Raw genomic sequence first — 22,066 nt, 5'->3', positions numbered from 1 at the left:
CAACTGATTGTAACGGAATTGATATGGAAACGATAAAAAAGGTTATAGAAGAGATCTCAGGACCATTAATGTATATTAGTAACCTATCATTTCAAACAGGTACTTTTCCAAACAAAATGAAAATAGCTAAAGTTGCACCAATTTATAAGACTGGAGACAAACATCAATTTACAAATTATAGACCTGTTTCTTTACTTCCACAATTTTCTAAAATCATTGAAAAACTGTTCAATAACAGATTAGAGAGTTTCATAAATAAAAATAGAATACTCGAAGAGAACCAATATGGATACAGAGCTAATGTTTCAACTTCAATGGCTTTAATTGAAATTACAGAAGAAATTACCAATGCAATAGATAGTAAAAAATGTGCAGCAGCAGTTTTTATGGATCTAACTAAAGCGTTTGACACAATTAATCACAATATTTTAATCAAAAAACTAGAACGATATGGCATCAGAGGGTTAGTCTTAAACTGGATAAGAAGTTATCTAACGAACAGGAAACAATACGTGAAGCTAGGCGAACACACGTCTACAACGCTAAATATATCCTATGGAGTACCTCAGGGATCAATACTAGGACCTAAATTATTCATTCTCTATATAAATGACATTTGTAAAGTTACAAAAGATTTAAAGTTAGTATTATTTGCGGATGATACAACAGCGTTTTGTTCAGGAGAGAACACACAGGAGTCAATACAAATAATAACAGAAGAAATTAACAAACTAAAAAGATGGTTTGACATAAACAGACTATCGTTGAATCTCAGTAAAACTAAAATAATGCTATTTGGTAACAGTAGAAGAGAAAGTCAAACACAAATACAAATAGACGGAAAAGAAATTGAAAGAGTAAATGAAACTAAATTTCTAGGTATAATGATTGATGATAAATTGAACTGGAAATCTCACGTAAAAAATATACAACATAAAGTAGCAAGAAACACGTCAATAATGAATAAAGCAAAACATGTTCTAGACAAAAAATCACTTCATATTCTCTACTGCTCACTAGTGTTACCATATCTGAGTTACTGTGTAGAAATATGGGGAAATAACTACAAAAGTACACTTCATTCAGTAACGGTGTTACAAAAAAGATCAGTTAGAATAATACATAATGTTGGATATAGAGAACATACAAATCCTTTATTTATTGAATCAAAGATACGGAAATTCCACGACATAGTGAATTTGCAAACAGCTAAAATTATGCACAAAGCAAACTATAACCTGCTACCCAAGAATATACAACAATTCTTCTCAAAAAAAGAGGAGACATATAATCTTAGAGAAAAATGTAATTTAAAACATTTGTACGCACGTACAACACTTAAGACCTTCAGTATATCAGTATGTGGAATTAAATTATGGAATGGATTAAGCAAAGCAATCAAACAATGTACTAATATGATCCACTTCAAGAAACTCTTCAAACTTAGTGTTTACAAAGTACAAAGAAGAAGAACCATGATAAACATTCTGAATTTATTTAATTCATCCATTCTTTCACTCTCAAAATAATCTTACTTATCTCATCATATGAAATGTAACTTACTTCACCAACTATTATTTATCTATTTATTTTTATTGTGATTACTTATGGAGTACATTGTGAATAAATTGAGAACAGGAAGTGAACAAAAAAGTTTAGCAACTGTTATGTAAAAGAAAAGGGGTAGGATTAAATAAGCTCTGCTTCTTCCTACTCCTTTTCGAACATGTTGAAAAGAGAAACTGGAAACTGTGATGTATCATGTTGTATGCTTGCATGTTCGAAATAAACTCAAACTCAAACTCAAACTCAATGTAGGGCCAACAAGGACAGACAATCAAATGTCTACTGTAGAGGACACTGGTTCTCCGGGATGTACAAAATAAGAATACCAGTAGAGGGAGAAGTTTGGCCCCCGGTCCTTAGCTTTCCAGAAATGAATATCCCTGCCATTGGGGGTAAGCAGTGGCTCATTTGAGTCAGGCAGAATAGATCCCTCATAGACCGGCTGCTCTGAACAGGACTGTTTAGAGCGAGTGATAGGTGAACAATACAGTCTGCTGGGATACAGTCCGTAAGCACACATGATTGTATTTTTTTATGACAAAAAACCCCCGAAAAAAAACAAACCATCCCCCTCCCCCCGTGGGACATATTTTCAAGCGTTGACCGGTCCGCAGTTACAAAAAGGCTGGGGACCACTGCTCTAAACCACAAACATCACAGAATGCCACGAGAAGAAGTCATGCTCCACATGTGATGGAGTGCAGAACAAAATAAGGCGTTATTTAATACTTACGGAGGAATATCCTTTGCTGAAGCTTCCTCTGTTCTTGGTCCTTATCTTTGTGAGTGCTGACTCAGCAATGTCTGCTCTCTCTTCGGCGTCATCCAACTCGTGGACCGTCTTCCTGTACTTGGCCAAGTTCATGTTCGCTTGCTCCTCCTGCATGAGTCACGTGGAACAAAGACATAACATGGTGTACTGATACTGAGTAGAACAAAGAAGAGTAGTAGAAGAAGAGGACACTTACAGCATCCTCCACTTGTCTCTTGTAGGCCTTCATCTTGTTCTGCAGCCTCTCAACCAGCTCCTGCATTCTCTGCTGGTTTTTCTGGTCCTCCTCAGACTGGAATAAAAGCTCCTTGAGGCGCCGCTCGTTCTTCCTCAGCGTTTTCACGGTCTCAGCGTGTCGCTTCTGCTCCGACTCCAGCTCGAGTTCCAGCTCCTTCACCTGAACACATCCCATCATTTTGCTGCTCATCTGGGAGTTTCTGGAACTGAAGTTGCCTGCTGTCCCGTACATTATCCAATCCATATATCACATTACAAACCCAAGATCTACAGCAGTAGCACATCATGGAACGATTCAGATGCCAGGTTTGATTGGCGAACAAACTAATCAGTCCGTGATCAATCCTCCAAGCACAATTATGCTGATCAACCGTCACATTTTAACAGGCCAGCAAAATTGACAATGTTGAATAACAAAAAGTAGTGATGGGACAAAATGTGCCGAGGCTTCGAAGCGTGTGTCGAGTAATGGAGGGGGGGTTTCGAGGCTTGCTTCATGGAGGCGAGGAGCCTGAACTGTTGACGTGTGAAGGCTCGCTGCCAGGTGTTACCATGTGACCGCTTTGGGGCGCGGTTTAGATGTTGCCGGGAGATTCGACAATTCATAAACCACCCAAGCTCCATTAAAAATGGAAGCTTTGAGAGATTATGCAGAGTTCTGAATCTGAATAATTTTTTAAAATGCCAATAGAATCAAAAAATTACGGCAAACTTATTCCAAGCCGGCTACCGCTTTGTTATTTATGGTTCGCGCACTTGAATTTTACGCCACATGACGTGGGTTCGATACTCGGCAACGTCGGTTCTTGAAAGTTTTTATCACTGTAAACAGTACGTTTAATAAAGTGACGCATTCTGTATTCAATCTTTTTCAACCAGCCAATTCAATTGCTGCATGATGGATCGGTTTTGTTAAGAAAAAAAAAAATCACCTAAAACAAAAAATTAAAATGAAATGAATCTCCCCGGTTCTGTTCATCACTGTCCAAGTGACATTATATTGTCATCTTACTCTTTATGCCATTAGCTCAAGGTGACAGAAAAACATTATACAACCTGCCCTATAATATGATTCTACAATGTTGGCAAAATACAAACACACAATACATATAAAACATGTTATTATACTTATATTATTTTAACTAGTAAAACGGTCAAAAATGTATTGTTAGTCACTGTCATTTCCAAGAGCTAGGACAGACGCAACATCTCAGTGCTTCACAAATTCTGTTGTTGAAATACAGCTTTTTGTAAATATACATTTGACCAGCAGGTGGTGTCTTGTGCCGAAGCATGCATTGAAGCCTGGAGAAATTCTCCAACCAATGGGCTCAAGTGGTTCAATGCCTCATGAGGCTTCATCTGACCATCACTAACGAAAAGTGCACTCAAAAAAAAGAGAGAACAAAAGATGCACTCAGAAGGAGTGGGGAAAAAATAGCAACTCTACCAGGACAACACCACTGGAAAGGTAAGTGTGAGGAGAGCCACAAAAGAAAATGACTTTCACAGGAAACCACCTCACGAGTGGAAGAAGTTCTTGAAAGTGAGTGAAATATCTACAACCAACTGGCACTGAGATGACTGGCAGGGAGACTCAAGTAGGCCAGTAGCAAATTGGCTGCAGGTGTGTGTGGGTGGCTCCGCCCCAGAACTGTAAAACCAGGTACGGAATTGGGGGTAGGTCTCCAGGCTTTATTTTAGATACTGTATGTATTAAAGCTTAGTTGTTTTTTTTTTTTTTTTTTTAATACAGGTAGAATAGTCGGCTCATCAAGCAGGAGATGGCTAAGAGCCGGTAAAACCAAGGATAGCCAAAACTTACAGACCAAGCGTTTGAGTGCCACTTAAAGATGACCTATGATGATTCCAATCTACATTTGTGGTCGAAATCAGCGATTCTCAAACTGTGGTATGTGTGCGCCTTCTAGCGGTGCACCAAAAAAATCACCTAATTAAATATGCAAACACAGTGTTACTGTTCATACTGTGTAATGTTACAATGGCCAACAATATTAAATGTACTTGTTGGATTAAACTGCTGCCTTTTTTAATGAATAATTAGGCCTACTATGCTACTGTATTTTAATGTTGGTCTTTATGGTGGTACTAGGAGAGCCAAGTGTTTGCTGAGGGGGTACTTGGTAAAAAAAAAAAAAAAAAAAAGCTTGAGAACTAGTGGTCTAGATTAAATGTATTAGATGTTCTTTGATGTAAATTTTGCACCACCGCCATATTTAATACTCGCTTTCTGCAAAAGTCTGCAAACGGTTTGTGCATGGGAGTTTGGTTTAGATTTCAAACAAAACCCTCCCACCCCACCCTGACCATCTCAATCTCATTTCCGAATGTATCTTGTGAAAATGTACACTGTTAAAAATATATCATGAAGACGAACATCGCTGTTATTTTCTTTTTTCAAGACATGGTCCTAAATGGACTTCATAAACAATTTACAGATTCACTGGTCATTAGTACACCTTGCACCGACCGAGCACGATGCCGAATAAAAAAAAAGTGCATTTGCCGGCATTTATTATCACCGCGTTATTGTGTGCGTGCCACGATTAAAATAAAAATAATACTTTATCCTACTTTCTTTATTGTTTCCTCAAACCAAATTGTAATGGCGCCGTCTTTTATGTCGGAGTCTAGTGGCTAATCCAATTTCTCTGCGGAAAGTCCCATGTAAAATGGCGTGTACAAATTTAAAAAATAAACACAAATTATTTGATTTACAGATAGACATCAGAGCAGGCGGGAGGGCATTTTAACGAGGAAGTTCCTTCCAGGCAGCAATCTTGACTCTGCAACATGTACTAAAATACCCATATAAGGACGTCAGTCAATCTGTGATGTCACAATGCCCCACATGTTAAAACAAGACTGCAAGACACAGCATTTAGTGGCATCCAAAATGATGAGCAAGTTGACGCCCTAACACATGGACCTCATGATTTGACGCTATGGCATTGTTTAACATGAGTATCAAACATTGTAACATTTAGAAGTCAGAAAACAGGAAAAACTTCCCCTTTAAAGGTGGACCTAACGAGTAAGGGAGATGATGATTTGATTTGATGATTTTTCTCATGTGTGGAGGCCATAAAGCATGCTGCAGGGACACATGTTACTATTAAAATATCATTAAAAAGTACATTTTGCATCAAAGGACTTTTAAGGACAGTGATCCGTCTAAACTGTTTTTGCAGCAACCTCCTCTTTTCCAGCTTCACCACAAAATCTAAGTCCTTCCATCAGAGGGTGTTTTTTTTTTACCAGCTTGGCACACTTTAACGTGAATAGGCACATCTGTTTTTTTTGCTATTTTTTCGAGTTATGCATGATACAGCAAGAAGGTTCTGGTTTTAAATCTGTCTGCTTTTTTGTCGGAGGAACCGGAATTTAAGACTTCATCACATGAATGACCATGAATGAACACTCTTTGTCCTGCACCAGATGAGACTGTGAAGGCCACAGCAAAGTACAATGAACACATTTCCGTGACAACACAACCACAGTGAAAGGCAATATGAAATAAATATTAGGATGAGTTAACACTGCCCTGCAGTCTATAAAACAGGGGTCCCAGGACTTTTTGACCCGGGGGCTGCATTGGGTTAAAAAAATTTGGCCAGGGGCCAGGCTATATATACACACACACACACACACACACACACACACACACACACACACACACACACACACACACACACACACACACACACACACGCACACACACATGCACACACACACACACACACACACACACACACACACACACACACATTATATATACATATATATAATTTCCTTACACTGAACAAAAAAAAAGCATATGTCCACTGGTTTAAAAACTCTACACTCTGAGTCTATTTTACATTTCCCCTACGATTTTGTCATTTTTTTCCCTCACTAATTGACTAAAAGATTGTGCACGTGATGACGTCACGTTATCGATGGGAAAATGCAAGCGGAGTAACACGTGGTAGAAAATGGATTGATGGGTGGGCTAGAAAGGACAGATTAAAAAATGTAAAAAATAAATAAATAAATAAATAATAAAAAAACATTTTTACTTGGGACTTCCTGCGGGCCAGATTTTGGACGCTGGCGGGCCATATCTGGCCCGCGGGCCATAGTTTGAGGGCCCCTGCTATAAAAGATGTACCATGTTTGTCTTGTCACTAACAAGTCTTATATTTGGATTTAATTTAGTATCGTTCTGCCAGACAGTTTTACACAACATGCACTCTTCTGCTAACCGTTGATTGGTCGATGGTATTTTGATGACAACAATTTTTTACAATTGATTGAATGGGAGGAAACAAAAAGCAACATTTTAAAAAAATAAAAATAAATGTGGATTACAATTTCAAGCTATTCAAAGCTGGGTTGTGTTGCTGGTATAATATAATAACTTCATAATATTTACTGGCAGTCACAACAACCATTGCCATCCCACTTCAGCATCCTTGTGGTGAGAACTTAGCCTTGATCAGTGTTGACCTATCCAAAGTCTACCGAGAATTGGTAAAGCTCATTTTCAGCAAACTTCACAGTGCACCAGACCCTAACTTGATAGTTTCATGGATGGTTTATTGCGCTGTTGCTGTAGCTAATATCATTCTGACATTTTTTGTTCCATGCTGACGTGTCCAGACAGTGAGTCACACATCCTTCACTGCAAAGAATTGAGCAAAAATTATTTTCTCCGGGGAGCTTTGTCTAGACCAGTGATTCTCAAACGGTGGTACGTGTACCACTAGTCAGAGTGGTGTACAAAGAGAGTATGGCCAACTAAACGAGAGGCGCCATGACTGCTACCAAGGATTTGAAATCACAGCTGTTGGTCCGGAATCTCAAACTTAATTTACCTGGTGGCCACTGGAGGTAGAGTATTGGTGAGCTGTAAATAGTGACCCTGTGCTGTGGTAGGCCCCAAGTAATTATAAATGTAAAATTGATTGTAAAAATTATATATTTTGACACTGCTAAATTTCTCAGGTAAAATGTCAGCTTGCTTCAAGGAAATTGGCTTTTTATGTTGCCCAATGTTATTTTAGTTAGTGTCGAGTGGGATTCAAGACTGCTGTGATATGTTTAACTATTAACCTCTCAGGGTGAGTGGACCGCAATCACACTACACTATGAAGTTAAGTAGAGGGCCACGTGTGCTTTAGGTCAATTCAAACTGTTGAAAAAGGCATGAGTTGCAGTGTGTGTCTAGCCTAAATGAGCATTACCGGTATTTAATTTGGCGAGGGCTTGCTTTGACACAGAGGGTGATAGACTCAAAATGTGATATGGTCATCAAAATACGTTTACTGAAGAGAGGCCAACATACTTGAAGAGTTTTGAGCAACTCTTGAGATATTTGTAGTGTACGGTACAATCTCTTGGACTCCAAGATTAACACCCAAAGATCAACAATTGGTTTATCAGCTGATGCTAAAACATACAGGTTGATTTACCTTCGCCTCCAACTTCTGGATGATCTTCTTGCCACCTTTCAGAGCCATCTGCTCGGCCTCATCCAGTCTGCCGCTCATATCTTTCACTTGGCCCTCCAGACCTTTCTTTACCCTTTCCAGATGGAGCACGTGCTCTTGCTCCAGGCGGAACTCCTCCCCCACTCTGGCCAACTGCACACATTCAAGGGTGTATTGATTGGATTTTACTGACGTCACGTCTGGCTCACGTCCTGTCCGTTAAATATGCGTGGTGGTCAATGTGTGGTGGTCAACTCGCTCTGTTCTCACTAAGTACGAGACGCCATTTAGCCCTTCTCAAAGAAGAAACGCCCGATACTTGCGTTGTTTTCGGCCATACGAATCGTTCAAATCGCAAAAAAGATAAACATTTCTTCAGAGGTCCTGGAGAGGTAATCAAAAAGGACGGAAGAGTTTACAAAAGGACCTCACACTCCAGTCCAAGGAAGCGGAGTCGAAGAAAGCACAAGTTTCCAGTGATCATTTCGTTAAAGGTTTGTTTCATATACTTTTAACATTTATTATTTCCCATTTAAGTATTTGATATTATTTGTATTTCTTAATTTGTTTTTGCTACAAGTGTTTCGAAAACCGCCATCTTGGCAAGTCTAAATAAATTAAAGCAAAGGTGAGCAAAACCTAAAAGAGTTAAGCTTTTACCAAAGGCAACAATCATAAATGAAGCTTTCAGCACATACACAATGTTGACATATATCGTTATATTTTGATAAAGACGGGGGAAAACAAGCTACCCATAAACGGTGCGTGCAACAACAGCAACAAACATGGCTGCAGACGCGAAGTTAAATCTTTAAAATGCAACCTTACCCAAGCAAACACTATGTATATTTATCTGGGAGAGTCTTGATAACAATTTTCTTGACCCAGCCACACACAAAGAAGATGTAGACCTCCATGTTTTTCCAAGTTTCCATCTGTTTTGTCGTCTAGAATGATGTCTGGAGCACAATAGTTCGATATGTCTGGGAACGCGACCGACGTACAATCCTTTATATCACTAGACAAATCTTTTTTTGATAAAGTATAGGAAGATTTAAGCCTATTTTGTACTCCGATAGTTTGCACGCTGCTTGCTGCACAACAGTCATCTTAGCTTGGTTGACCACCACTGGTTTTCACTTCCGGGAAGAAGCCATGTGACGGAATCCAAGCAGTTGATAGCTTTAGCCCTGTATGGTTTCCTCCAGTTTGTGTGGTGTGCCTTTTACCTCACAGCTGGTCTTCTTGGCCTTTTCTAAGGATCCTCTCATCTCTGCTTGGAGCTCCTCATGCTCCTGCTGCAGAGTTTGGAGATCCACCTCCAGCTTCCTCTTTCCACTCAGAGCCGACTGGAACTAAAACTCAGGGAAAAGAGAAGCACTATAGATCCCATTATCGTCCATCTGTGAGTGATCTATTTTCAGTTAATTGATGAATGAGTGATGCGATGTTCGTATCAACAAGAGTAAATAGCAAACTTTTTACGCAAAACAGGATAGAAATAGGAGATAAAATTGCTAATGCATTTTGTTTTGTCTAGACAAATTTATTCTCAAAAGCCAATAACTGCACCGATTATCATTAGCTCTTATTTGTGTCGAACCTTGAATATCTTATTGTTGTCAACAATAGTCAATGTCCTGTAATTACTTGATTCATACTCTTTCTTCTAACTCTATTTCCTCTTCCTTTGCTGGCAACTGGAGCATAGAAACGGGTTAAACACAGAAAGTGAACAGAATATCAAGAAATGCTAAGACTCTGAGAAATAGGGGTAGGATCAGGCAGAGGGGGTTTGGGGACCCCTACATCAAACCTCAACAACCCCCCAACCTAAAACCCCTCCCACCAACAAAAACAGTTTGAAAAAAAAATTGATTTGAACAGCAACAATGTCTGTGCGAGTGTAAAAAGAATAGTGCTGGTGGTCCAGGGGACAGCCTGTGCTCTTAGCTCAGTAGTCAGGATGCTGGCATTTCACACCGGCAACCTGGGTTTGAGCCCAGCTCAGAGCAGTGGGAATAAACAATGCAGCTGTGAGTACACAATCGCCAATGCACTAAGGCGGCTATGGGTAGGATTGAATCATCTGTCCTTTTCCATAATCTTTTTTTGTACATGTTGAAATGTGCAAGTGTATATATATATATATATATATATATATATATATATATATATATATATATATATGGTACTTTTTAACTTTTAACTGGGGATTCTTTTAGTCGAGGATGTTGAAGACATCTACCTATTCGGAAACATGATAATGGGACGTCTGCTGATTTGAGTAAGCATTGCCCAGGTGTATCAACAAATTCGTAAAATGCTGGCAGCTTTGGGGTACCTTAAACTGCCGCCGAATTTGTCCATACATCAGTGCAACGCTTACTCAAATCAGCAGAAGTCCCGTTATTATGATGATTGAAGGGTGGGCAGAGCTTTTGGCACTCAGATGTTTGTGGTTTCTGAACTAAATCACAACCTGGATAACATCTTGGAGAAGCTGTCTGCTCTGCAAGGCAAAGTTATGGCCAATTTGAGGACCAGAAATGGACAATTAGAGTGGAATGTTTCAAATTGTTTTCGTGCCCTCGAACACAAACATTCTAATCTGGATTTTGTCTCCCAGCTGGAACAGCTTGGCAAGACTTCTCCACAGGATAGCTAATCGAAGAAGCTCCAAATGCCTTCCTCGTCTTTCATGGACATACACTTGTTTGTGGACTTTAGTTTGACTGACTGGCTGAGAGAGCACCAAAGTCAAGAGATAAGCGACTCTTCAGGCTTACAATACTTGGAGGAGGAAATGTAAATGTAATCACTAAGCACTCTCAATGTGATTTATCAAAGCGGAAACTGTTATGTGGCAGCTGTTTTGCGTCAAAATGTTGCACGTTTGAAACTCTCCATCCTACGCATGTGTCAACATAATTGAACTGTCAGAAATAAAACATTTAAAAAAGACTTATTGTTTACTCAACAATGCCATTTTATAGTTTTATAGCAGCTGGATGATTTAAGAGGTTAATTAAGAATTAGTTTTGGTGTCTAATGGCATTTTTTTTTCTGGATCCCTGGATCAGAGTCTTAGTAGATCATCCCAAACAAACACACTAATAGTACACGCGCACTGTTAAAGTTTGCACACGCTATTTAGCGTGTGGTATTTGGATCTAAGTAGATCAAACCGGGAGATGGATTTTAGAAGTTGTGTTCAGCAAAAACACAACATTTGGTTGAACTAATGAAAAAAAGTCACCTGGTTGTTGAGGTCACTACATTTTTCATTGGCATCCTGTAGCTCCACTTCCAAGGCTTTGCGAGTCCTCTCTGTGCTCTCCAGGGCAGAGCGAGTCTCTTCGCTATTGCTGACCAGCAGAGCGCAACGTCGCTCTAAGACCGCCGTCTCCTCCTTGCGCTCCTCGCGGCTCTTCACCTCCTCCTCCAGCTGAGCCTGCATATCCTGAAGCAGAAAGGAGTCGTTCTGTGCTCTCTTCTAAGCAGCAGACTGACGGAGTGGACAAAATATCACGCTGTCATCAAACCTTGATCTGCTGCTGACTCTTTTTGCTGCTCTTGCTGAACTCATTGTTGCTCTTGGTAAGTAGTTCCACTTGAAGCTCCAGTTCGGCGAGATCAGCCTCCAGTTTCTTCCTGAGCTTCAGTCCCTCCGCTCGACCTTTGAGCTCCACATCCAAAGTGGCCTGTAGGGTCTCCAACGCCCTCTGATGGCTTTTTCTGACAAAGAAGAAGGAACACGGTCAAAGAGAAGAATGAGGTCATATGAATGTTGTGTAACACTTTAGTATGGGGAACATGTTCACCATTAATTAGTTGCTTATTAACAGGTTAGGGTTGGGGTTAGGGTTATAGGTTTAGGGTTGGGGTTGGTGTTAGGGTTGGGGCTATGGTTATGGTTAGGGTTAGAGGGTTAGGGTTAAGACTAACTAAGACTCTTAGTTAATGGCTTACTGGTTGTATAATAAGGCCATGCAGAATAAGGCATTAATAAGTACTTAATAATGACTAATTAAGAGCCAATATGTTACTCATTTGCATGTTAATAGGCAACTAATTAATTGTCAATATGTTCCCCATACTAAAGTGTTACCGAATGTTGTATTTAATCACAGCCAAGCTGGTTTTGAAGGAAGAAGAAGCGGAATGAGACAGGTCTTACCTCTGCGTTTGAATACATGAAGGGGAAATAAAGGACAATGTTAAAAGCAGAAGAGTTTACAAGACAAAAGAGAGTTAGTGTGATAGATGTGGAAAGTGACATTGAGACAGAGGAGGTACCGAGCAGCTTCAGCCTCTTCTTCTTTCTCTTGAAGTCTGCGCTCAAGATCTCCTTTAACTTGAGACAACTCCAGCTGCAGCCTCAGCAGCTTTGTTTCTTCTGCCTAAACCCAGATCAATGCAACCTCATTACTGTAAAGTGATTTGAAGAAACAATTTAAAAATGGTGTGTCCTTTAAAGGGGTCAAATTCAGATTTTTTTTTACATTTAAAGCACTTCCTTGTGGTCTACACAACATTTAATGGTTTGGTCAAACTTTTGCAGAGATTATGTTTTACAGTCAATCTTAGTGGAGGTTAATTGGTGTCTTTATTACACTGAATGTATTTAACTGAATGTTTTGCATTTGAATTTTGTGAACTGATATATTTTACATCAATTTATGACACCTCATTGGCTGGTTCTAAAACAGGATAATCTGTTTTAGTTTTAATTTACCGGAAGTAAGTCTTGTTTTTTGAAGCAGCAAATTTTTCAGCACATAATTTTTATACACTGAATTGTTTTACACTGAATATTTATACACTGATTTTTTTACACTGAATATTTATACACTGAATTTTTATACACTGAATTTTTTTACACTGAATATTTATACACTGCATTTTTTTACACTGAATATTTATACACTGAATTTTTAAACACTGAATTTTTATACACTGAATATTAATAGACTGTTTTTTGGTTTTTTATCAAACTGTCAGCATAATTTGATGTAAAAAAACATTTTGTTCACAAAATTCAAATGCAAAAAACTCAGTTACATATATTACATAAAGCTTTTGTAATAACGACACAAGTGAACCTCCATACATCTTCAAGCTGCTTTATGGCTGTTTCTTCAGAATGCGTCGTTTTGTGGGCGGTCTTATTTACATGGCTCCACTTAGACTGCTTCTTATCCCTATCATCCATGTTGTAGTTTTTAGCGCTTCCATAGCGAGTCTACTAACAGCTATAAGTTTGAACTATACGCTACTTTGTATTAGAAATGGCAACAGTGGAGGATGCATGTGCATATATGAGCCAGTCTGCTCCAGAACAAGAGGGTAGCAAAAAACGTTTAGCTTATTGACTACAGCACGGACTACACTGGTGAACACGCGCAAGGCACTTTGGGTAAATTTCAACCGTATATGGATAATCCGCTAACGTCACACACAGCAAAAATGTCACAAAATGAGCAAATACCGAACAGCTCGTTTGGCGAAGTATGAAGGAAGGCAAGATTGTTATCTCTGCAATGCCTCTATGGTTTGATTTCAAATGTTCTTACCAATAAGTAAGAAAAGTTTAAGTCATCATTCTGCACTTGCTGTATGACCGTACCTCTAAAGCTGCTTCTGACTCCTCCAATGAAGCTTGCAACTCCTCTTTTTCCATTTCGATCTTCTTCTTTGCTTTCTGCAGTTCGTGGACATTCTTGCCTCCATCTGAGAGCTGGTCTGTGAGGTCGATAATCTCTTCTGTAAAAAAAAAAAAAAAAGTAAGTCATTAAGTAAGTTATGCTTTTCTGTAGTAAGACAGTGTAGTTTAGTGGTGTCCAGTGTTAGGTAAGGTACTTCCAAAATAAGATATATTTTAGCTACTGTCATTAGGCTTATAATATAGACGACTCACAAAAGTTAAGGATATTAAATGGCAGGTGCAATTTCATGATGAAGCTGAAATGTACTATAACCTCTAAACTTATGAATGTGCATGACTAATAATATTTCAGCACTTGTTGCACAACTTGCTTTGAATTCAAAACCAGTGTGTCAACGTTAAATTGACCAATTAATTTGTCGCGGTTTACCTGACACTTGAAACGTGACAAATATTTTGAAATGTTTTTTGTGGCAATTCAGACTTTGACCACAGTGTCGGTTGCTATTTAGAGTGGCACTTTCCATCATTTTCAGCAGACTGCATTGCAAAATGATTTTGACATGATGAGACCAATATGAAACAGGAGGGAAGTGGCTCAGGAGCTTAGAGTACACTATTACAGTATACAGGTTGCAACAGCGATACAGAGTCAATGTAAGAAAAATGCTTACATTATGCTTTTCTGTGAACATTTTGAACAATCTTGAGATTATTTCCGTTTCTTGTTGGAGAACAGCAAGTTGTACAAAAAGAACCGAAACAATGAATAGTTGGGACATGTGAATTCAAACATTTAGACAAGGTCACATAAAGGTTATAGTGTTTTTTAGGATCATCCAAAAATGTCAGTAGAAAGCTGGATATCCCAAACGTTTTGTGAATAGTGTAACTGTCTGTGTAATGTGTAACACTTCGAGTGACGTTCATCAAAAGTAAGACATTTAACTTGAATACATTACTGCATTTTAATACGACAACATTTCTAACACAGCAGGCACTACACATGATATCAATCAGGGATATCCCGACTCCCGATCAACATCAGACCCGATTTAAAGTCCCGATCCGACACTTTGACAAAAAATTATAGAGCTGAAAATGTATGTTTTATTACAATTAACTAAAGTATCCACAATAACAACTTTAAAAAAAAAAAAAAAAAGCTTATTTAATTAAGAATTTGCTAGTATTGTTGTAAATCAGAGGATTTATTACATTTGTGGTGTTGAAAAAAGCAAAAACTATTATTGGCTCCCATTTTAATCGTTTACGTTTGGCCCTCAAAGCATTACTATATCCAGAGGCTTCAATCAATCAATCAATCAATCAATCAATCAATCAATCAATCAATCAATCAATCAATCAATCAATCAATCAAAGTTTATTTATATAGCCCTTAACCACAAGTGTCTCAAAGGGCTGCACAAGCCACAATGACATCCTCGGCTCAGATCCCACATCAGGGCAAGAAAAAACTCAACCCAATTGGATTACAATGAGAAACTTTAGAGGGGACCGCAGGGTTATTAGTCCCTCTCCCATAGAATTGATACAATAACAAAAACAACCAAAAAAGACATTTGGAATACTAGGATAAAATACAAGACAGAAGGATCTTCAGTTTGGACCTCGTGACGTCCCTAAATAATTTTTTTTAAACCTTTAACATACAAACTGTAGCTGGCAATATCACGTACAGTATTGTTTTGAATTACCGTAAGTGAAACTATTCAAAGTATTCAAATGGTTGGAATCTGCGCTTTTGAGTGATACACGGGTTATTACCGTAATCATAGGGACGATGTTGCAGCTGCTCCAGGCAGACAAGACACGAAGCAGAGTGGGCGAAGTTTGTTCACAGAAAAGCCAGCACATGACGCGAGTGTCAGGGACAGATGTGAACGCATATTTCTACAACAAAGTTCTGCATAAAAGTGGTATTGTATCAGATTGTGGATGTTGCTATTTCGCCACATTTGTTGCCTTTTTGTTGTATTTTACTTAATTGTAAAATATGTCGATTGAGGAAGTGGTCTGAGAAGTAAAAGAGCAGCAACATTCATAAATTAATATTTAGATTTGTTAGGTAATATTGTAATATTGATTTTATTAGACACACACAAGCCCCCAGATGCATTTTTTTTTCTAAAAAACCCAAAACCAGTGAAGTTGGCATCTTGTGTGAACTGTAGATAAAAACAGAATACAATGATTTGCAAATCATTTTCAACTTATATTCAATTGAATAGACTGCAAAGACAAGATACTTAATGTTCGAACTGAGAAACTGAATTTTTTTTTGCAAATAGTCATTAACTTAATGATTATTTAATCGCAACAACACATGGCAAAAAAATTGGCACAGGGGCGATTTTACCACTGTGTTACATGGCCTTTCCTTTTAACAACACTCAGTAAACCTTTGGGAACTGAGGAGACCAATTTTTTAAGCCTTTCAGGTGGAATTCCTTACCATTCTTGCTTGATGTACAGTTGTTCAACAGTGAAGTGAAGTGAAGTGAATTATATTTATATAGCGCTTTTCTCTAGTGACTCAAAGTGCTTTACATAGTGAAACACAATATTTAAGTTACATTTTAAAACCAGTGTGGGTGGCACTAGGAGCAGGAGGGTAAAGTGACACAACGGCAGTGACTAGGATGGCAGACGCGGGGGATCGAACCTGAAACCCTCAAATTGCGGGCACGGCCACTCTACCAACCGAGCTATACCGCCCTCAGTCCGGGGTCTCCGTTGTCATATTTGACGCTTCATAATGCCACACATTTTCAATGGGAGACAGGTGTGGACTACAGGCAGGCCAGTCTAGTACCCGCACTCTTTTACTATGAAGCCACGCTGTTGTAACACGTGCAGAATGTGGCTTGGCATTGTCTTGATAAAATAGCAGGGGCGTCCATGAAAAAGATGTTGCTTGGATGGCAACATATGTTGCTCCAAAACCTGTATGTACCCTTAAGCATTAATGGCACTTTCACAGATGTGCAAGTTACCCATGTCTTGGGCACTAATACACCCCCATACCATCACAGATGCTGGCTTTTGAACTTTGCGCCTATAACAATCCGGATGGTTCTTTTCCTCTTTGGTCTGGAGGACACGACGTCCACAGTTTCCAAAAAACAATTTGAAATGTGGACTCGTCAGACCACAGAACACTTTACCACTTTGCATCAGTCCATTTTAGATGAGCTCGGGCCTAGCGTTTCTGGTGTTGTTGATAAATGGCTTTCGCTTTGCATAGTAGAGTTTTCACTTGCACTTACAGATGTAACGACGAACTGTAGTTACTGACAGTGATTTTTCTTTACACACCGATGTCGGGTTTTGATGCAGTAACGCCTGAGGGATCGAAGGTCACAGCCATTCAATGTCGGTTTTTGGCCTTGCGGTTTATGTGCAGTGATTTCCCCAGATTCTCTGAACCTTTTGATGATATTAAGGACCATAGATGGTGAAATCCCTAAAATCCTTGCTTTAGCTCATTGAGAAATGTTGTTCTTAAACAGTTCAACAATTTGCTCACGCATTTGTTCACAAAGTGGTGATCCTCACCCCATCCTTGTCTGTGAATGACTGAGTTGTTGGAAGCTGATTTTATACCCAATCATGGCACCCACTTGTTCCCAATTAGCCGATCACCTGTCGAATGTTCCAAATAAGTGTTTGATGAGCATTCCTCAACTTTCTCAGTCTTTTCTGCCACTTGTGCCAGCTTTTTTGAAACATATTGCATCAAATTCCAAATGAGCTAATATTTGCAAAAAATAACAAAGTTTACCAGTTCGAACGTTAAATATCTTGTGTTTGCAGTGAATTAAATTGAATATAAGTGGAAAAGGATTTGCAATTCATTGTATTCTGTTTTTATGTACGATTTACACAACGTGCCAACTTCACTGGTTTTGGGTTTTGTATACATGTGGCCCTCTGAGTAAAAATAACTTCCTAGGTCCATTTCTCTGTTCTCAATTGTTGATGACTGATGATAACAACCAAACCTAACCCTCCCCCCTACCCCCCTCCACACCCCGGATTGTAAATAATGTAAATAATTCAATGTGATTATCTTGTGTGATGACTGTATTATGATGATAGTATATATCTGATAGTATATATCTGTATCATGAATCAATTTAAGTGGACACCGACTTAAACAAGTTAAAAAACTTATTCGGGTGTTACCATTTAGTGGTCAATTGTACGGAATATGTACTTCACTGTGCAACCTACTAATAAAAGTCTCAATCAAAATCAATCAATGATTTACATATGTACAAGACAAGGTGTCAATATTATCGACATCCGGATCGATCACCCCGACTTTACATCGAAGCTTTAGCAGTTAGCCTAGTGTGTGTAGCATGTTTAACCATATTTTTTTCCTCTCATCCACCAGTGATGATGCTAGTTGAAAGAAAACGTTTATTTTCCGCCACGGTTTCCGACTCTGGATAGACGACACATTCGTTGCAGCATGCTCTCAAATTCGAGCCGGTGTTCAGGCAAAACACGCTCCCACCTAGAGTTCATGTAACGCTTGGCCCCTGATCCGATCCCATTAAAAAAAACTTGAACAAAAAAAGAAAGTGTTTATTTGCCGAGTGTTACGTTTTTAACATATACCAAGAATGAGTCACATCACCACCAAACAGTGATGGTATTATACCGTATGATTGACATACAGTCAGACTTAAACCAAAATCTAACGCAAAATTCTAGAACTGTGGTACACTTACCAATAGTGGTACACAGGTTCCATCTAATGGTAAACCAAATAATCACTTTATTAAAGTACAGTGTTTTATTTGTCTATATGCAAACACAGTGTTACTGTTCAAACTGTGTGTAATGTTACAGTGGCCAAAATATATACAGTATATATATACTTGTTAAATAAAACCTCTGCCTTTTTTTAAATGAATACTAAGGCTATTATGCTACTGTATTTTAATGTTAATCATTATGGTGGTACTAGAAGAGCCAAGTGTTTTCTGAGGTGGTACTTGGAGAAAAATGGTGAAAAAGAACCACTGATCTAATGCATACATGTTGTCGGAGTTAAGACAATGGCAGAAGATTTTAAAATGTGTATACTTTTTAATAGATTGATTGCAATGGGTAACATATACTGAAAATGTATTAATAATACATGTATCATGTTCATTCCTATTCTGTGTTATGTGTTTTATGTTGCACGGTTGCACCAACAAAAATTCCTAGTTTGTGAACCCGTTCTCAAACAATGGCAATAAAAACGATTCTGTTTTTGATTCTGATTCTGATTCTGACATGTAATGACTTATATAACATGTAACTCCCAACACTTTTGGTATGCCATAAATGATTGTCATATAAGAAATATGGGAGGCAGATATATTAATGTACCTTTGTGAGCCTTGTTCTCCCTTCGAAGAGCCTCTAGCTGCTCCAGAGACTCTTCGTGCACCGTCTTGACTTTAAAAAGCTCGTCAGCATGTTGTCTACTCTCCTTCTGGCAGCTCTCAACCTCGGCTACCAGTTCCTCACACTTCTGTTTCCAGTCGCTCAGCTGCTTCTCCAGCATTCGCTGCTTCTTATCAAGAGCTTGTCCACAGTTACAAGCCTAAAATGGAAAACACGATGTACGTTTCTATTTTCTAATCTAAGGTGTTCATAGGGAAAAAGTAGACCTGTACTTTACCTTCTCCAGGTCGATGCACAGCTCCTCCACCTCTCCCTGGAGCCTCTGTTTGGTTTTCTCCAGAGAGGAGCACTTAGCCTGTGTAGCTTCCACTGCTTCCTCAGCCTCTTGCAGCCTCAACACCAGCTTCTTTCTGTGGCACAAGCATTGTTTGGATCGCTGGAACTCAATGCTCAAATGACCGTGACTGTCAGAATCCACTTTCTTGACCTACTTGGTTTCCTCCAGCTCATCAGCATTTTGGATGGCGTCCGCCTCGTGTTTCGTCCTCCAGTGTGTCACCTCACTGTTGAGCTTGGAGATGAGCCTCTGCAGCTCCTGCTTGCTCTCCTGCTCCTCCTCCAGCTGCTCCTTGAGCACCTCACACTCCTGCCGCATTGAGCTCAAACTTCCGCCGACTGCCTGCTTACACTGGCAACCGTGGGACACCGCGTGTTGGGTGTTGCTTTTGCTTGTCATAGCGCCACATTAAATACTTAATTTCCCTTTATTTTCACAGTTTCAGTTGTGTTACACTAACTTTGACCTCCTCCTCCAGCTGCTTCTTCAGTTCCTCCAGTTGAGATAGGAGGAGAGTCTTGGTGCGGCTGAGCTGGCTGGATCTGCTCTCGGCCTCCTCCAACCGGCGACTCATGTCTGTATTGTCAGCTAGTGGGGCACATTAAACGTTTGACTTTTTGACAAATTGTACATTTACTGGATAATTTTTTCCGATTATTGTCAAGCCAGCAAATTAACAAAAATTTATTATTTTAGACATTAAAGACATTAAAGAGATCGACACTGGGCTATCCAAAATACTGCAATTGCACCACATACCTGTGCTAGTATCAATTTTCATGCAGTCTTTTCTACGTCTTTTTCATAGCAGTAGTATTCTACTGCTTTCTGCATACGACTGTGGGTCACGTGTACCAGAAGTGGTTCATGTAACAATATATTATTGACTCTACCAGGCATTTGCATAGATAGACCCCTGGTGGTGGTCAAGCACTTGCCCTTTTGCCCTGCCTGAGAAAATGACCATTTTCAGCTGGAAGTCGGGTTTTTTTCAGTTAATTTAAAAATATAAATTATTCTCTGTCATCAACTCCACTCAAATATATTTTATTATCTGACAGGACATACAGTCGCAATCAAAAGTTTACATACACTTGTAAAGAACATAATGTCATGGCTGTCTTGAGTTTCCAATAATTTCTACAACTCTTATTTTTTTGTGATAGAGTGATTGGAGAATATACTTGTTGATCACAAAAAACATTCATGAAGTTTGGTTCTTTTATGAATTTATTATGGATCTACTGAAAATGTGACCAAATATGCTGGGTCAAAAGTATACATACAGCAATGTTAATATTTGGTTACATGTCCCTTGGCAAGTTTCCCTGCTATAAGGCGCTTTTGGTAGCCATCAACAGATTCTGGTTGAATTTTTGACCACTCCTCTTGACAAAATTGGTGCAGTTCAGCAAAATGTTTTGGTTTTCTGATATGGACTTGTTTCTTCAGCATTGTCCACACGTTTAAGTCAGGACTTTGGGAAGGCCATTCTAAAACCTTAATTCTAGCCTGATTTAGCCATTCCTTTACCACTTTTGACGTGTGTTTGGGGTCATTGTCCTGTTGGAACACGCAACTGCGCCCAAGACCCAACCTCCGGGCTGATGATTTTAGGTTGTCCTGAAGAATTTGGAGGGAATCCTCCTTTTTTATTGTCCCATTTACTCTCTGTAAAGCACCACTTCCATTGGCAGCAAAACAGGCCCAGAGCATAATACTACCACCACCATGCTTGATAGTAGGGATGGTGTTTCTGGGATTAAAGGCCTCACCTTTTCTCCTCCACAAACATATTGCTGGGTATTGTGGCCAAACAGCTACATTTTTGTTTCATCTGACACATGGACAAAGATAAGACCTTCTGGAGGAAAGTTCTGTGGCTTGGAAACTCAAGACAGCCATGACATTATGTTCTTTACAAGTGTATGTAAACTTTTGATCGCGACTGTACATTTAAATTCTTGCCAGGCTTCCCCCAAAATTGCTTGATGACAGTCACAAGCCAATAATGTAGGACAGTTATTTTCAAACTGTGGTACGTGTCCGATTACTGGTATGCACGCTCCATCTAGTGGTATGCCAAAAGAATCAGTTGATTGAAGTACAGTGTTTATTTTTATTTTAGTTACTTTTCAAACTGTATGTAATGTTACAGTGGTCCAAAATATCAAATATACTTGTTGGATAAAACCTCTGCCTTGTTTTTAAGGAATACAACATGACAGTATTTTATTGTTGGTCATTACGGTGGCACTTGAAGAGTCAAGTTTTTCCTGAGGTGGTAAAAAAAAAGTTTGAGAACCACTATTACCTCAATTACAAACGGCTGCAGCCTAAAGTACTATTTCCCTCTCCTCTGACACACAGCATCAGACATATGGGTAATAATAGCATTTGTGCAATTCCCTGACAATGTCTGGTGCAAAATTAACCACAAAATTAGCTTAGCTGAAAACGTAACATAGCTACTGATCCGACATTTTCTAAACAAAATAGCATTGGTGGTAATAGCATTGTCCAGATGTTTACTGTCATTTGTCATGTTCAAAATATGGGGAATT

The 22,066-nt window shown here is 39.0% G+C and overlaps 1 protein-coding gene across 6 annotated transcripts in view; it reads right to left on the bottom strand.

The window, feature by feature from the left end:
- Positions 1 to 22,066, bottom strand: part of LOC133655822 (myosin-16) — a 143,731-nt gene that overhangs the window by 6,000 nt on the left and 115,665 nt on the right. For all 6 annotated transcript variants that reach the window (XM_062056364.1, XM_062056367.1, XM_062056366.1 and 3 more), the window contains 12 exons: positions 19,963 to 20,090; positions 19,657 to 19,853; positions 19,443 to 19,575; positions 19,148 to 19,364; positions 13,697 to 13,833; positions 12,367 to 12,470; positions 11,613 to 11,805; positions 11,327 to 11,530; positions 9,297 to 9,422; positions 8,050 to 8,220; positions 2,535 to 2,735; positions 2,300 to 2,446 (listed from right to left, as the gene is read on the bottom strand). In XM_062056364.1, the coding sequence (XP_061912348.1) occupies positions 2,300 to 2,446; positions 2,535 to 2,735; positions 8,050 to 8,220; positions 9,297 to 9,422; positions 11,327 to 11,530; positions 11,613 to 11,805; positions 12,367 to 12,470; positions 13,697 to 13,833; positions 19,148 to 19,364; positions 19,443 to 19,575; positions 19,657 to 19,853; positions 19,963 to 20,090 (1,958 nt within the window). The remainder of the gene's footprint in view (positions 1 to 2,299; positions 2,447 to 2,534; positions 2,736 to 8,049; positions 8,221 to 9,296; positions 9,423 to 11,326; positions 11,531 to 11,612; positions 11,806 to 12,366; positions 12,471 to 13,696; positions 13,834 to 19,147; positions 19,365 to 19,442; positions 19,576 to 19,656; positions 19,854 to 19,962; positions 20,091 to 22,066) is intronic.

Source organism: Entelurus aequoreus, linkage group LG08 (genome assembly GCF_033978785.1).
Source record: "Entelurus aequoreus isolate RoL-2023_Sb linkage group LG08, RoL_Eaeq_v1.1, whole genome shotgun sequence".
Taxonomy (NCBI): Eukaryota; Metazoa; Chordata; class Actinopteri; order Syngnathiformes; family Syngnathidae; genus Entelurus; species Entelurus aequoreus.
Note: the sequence above shows the minus strand (reverse complement) of the source record. Positions and strands in the feature narration are given on the sequence as shown.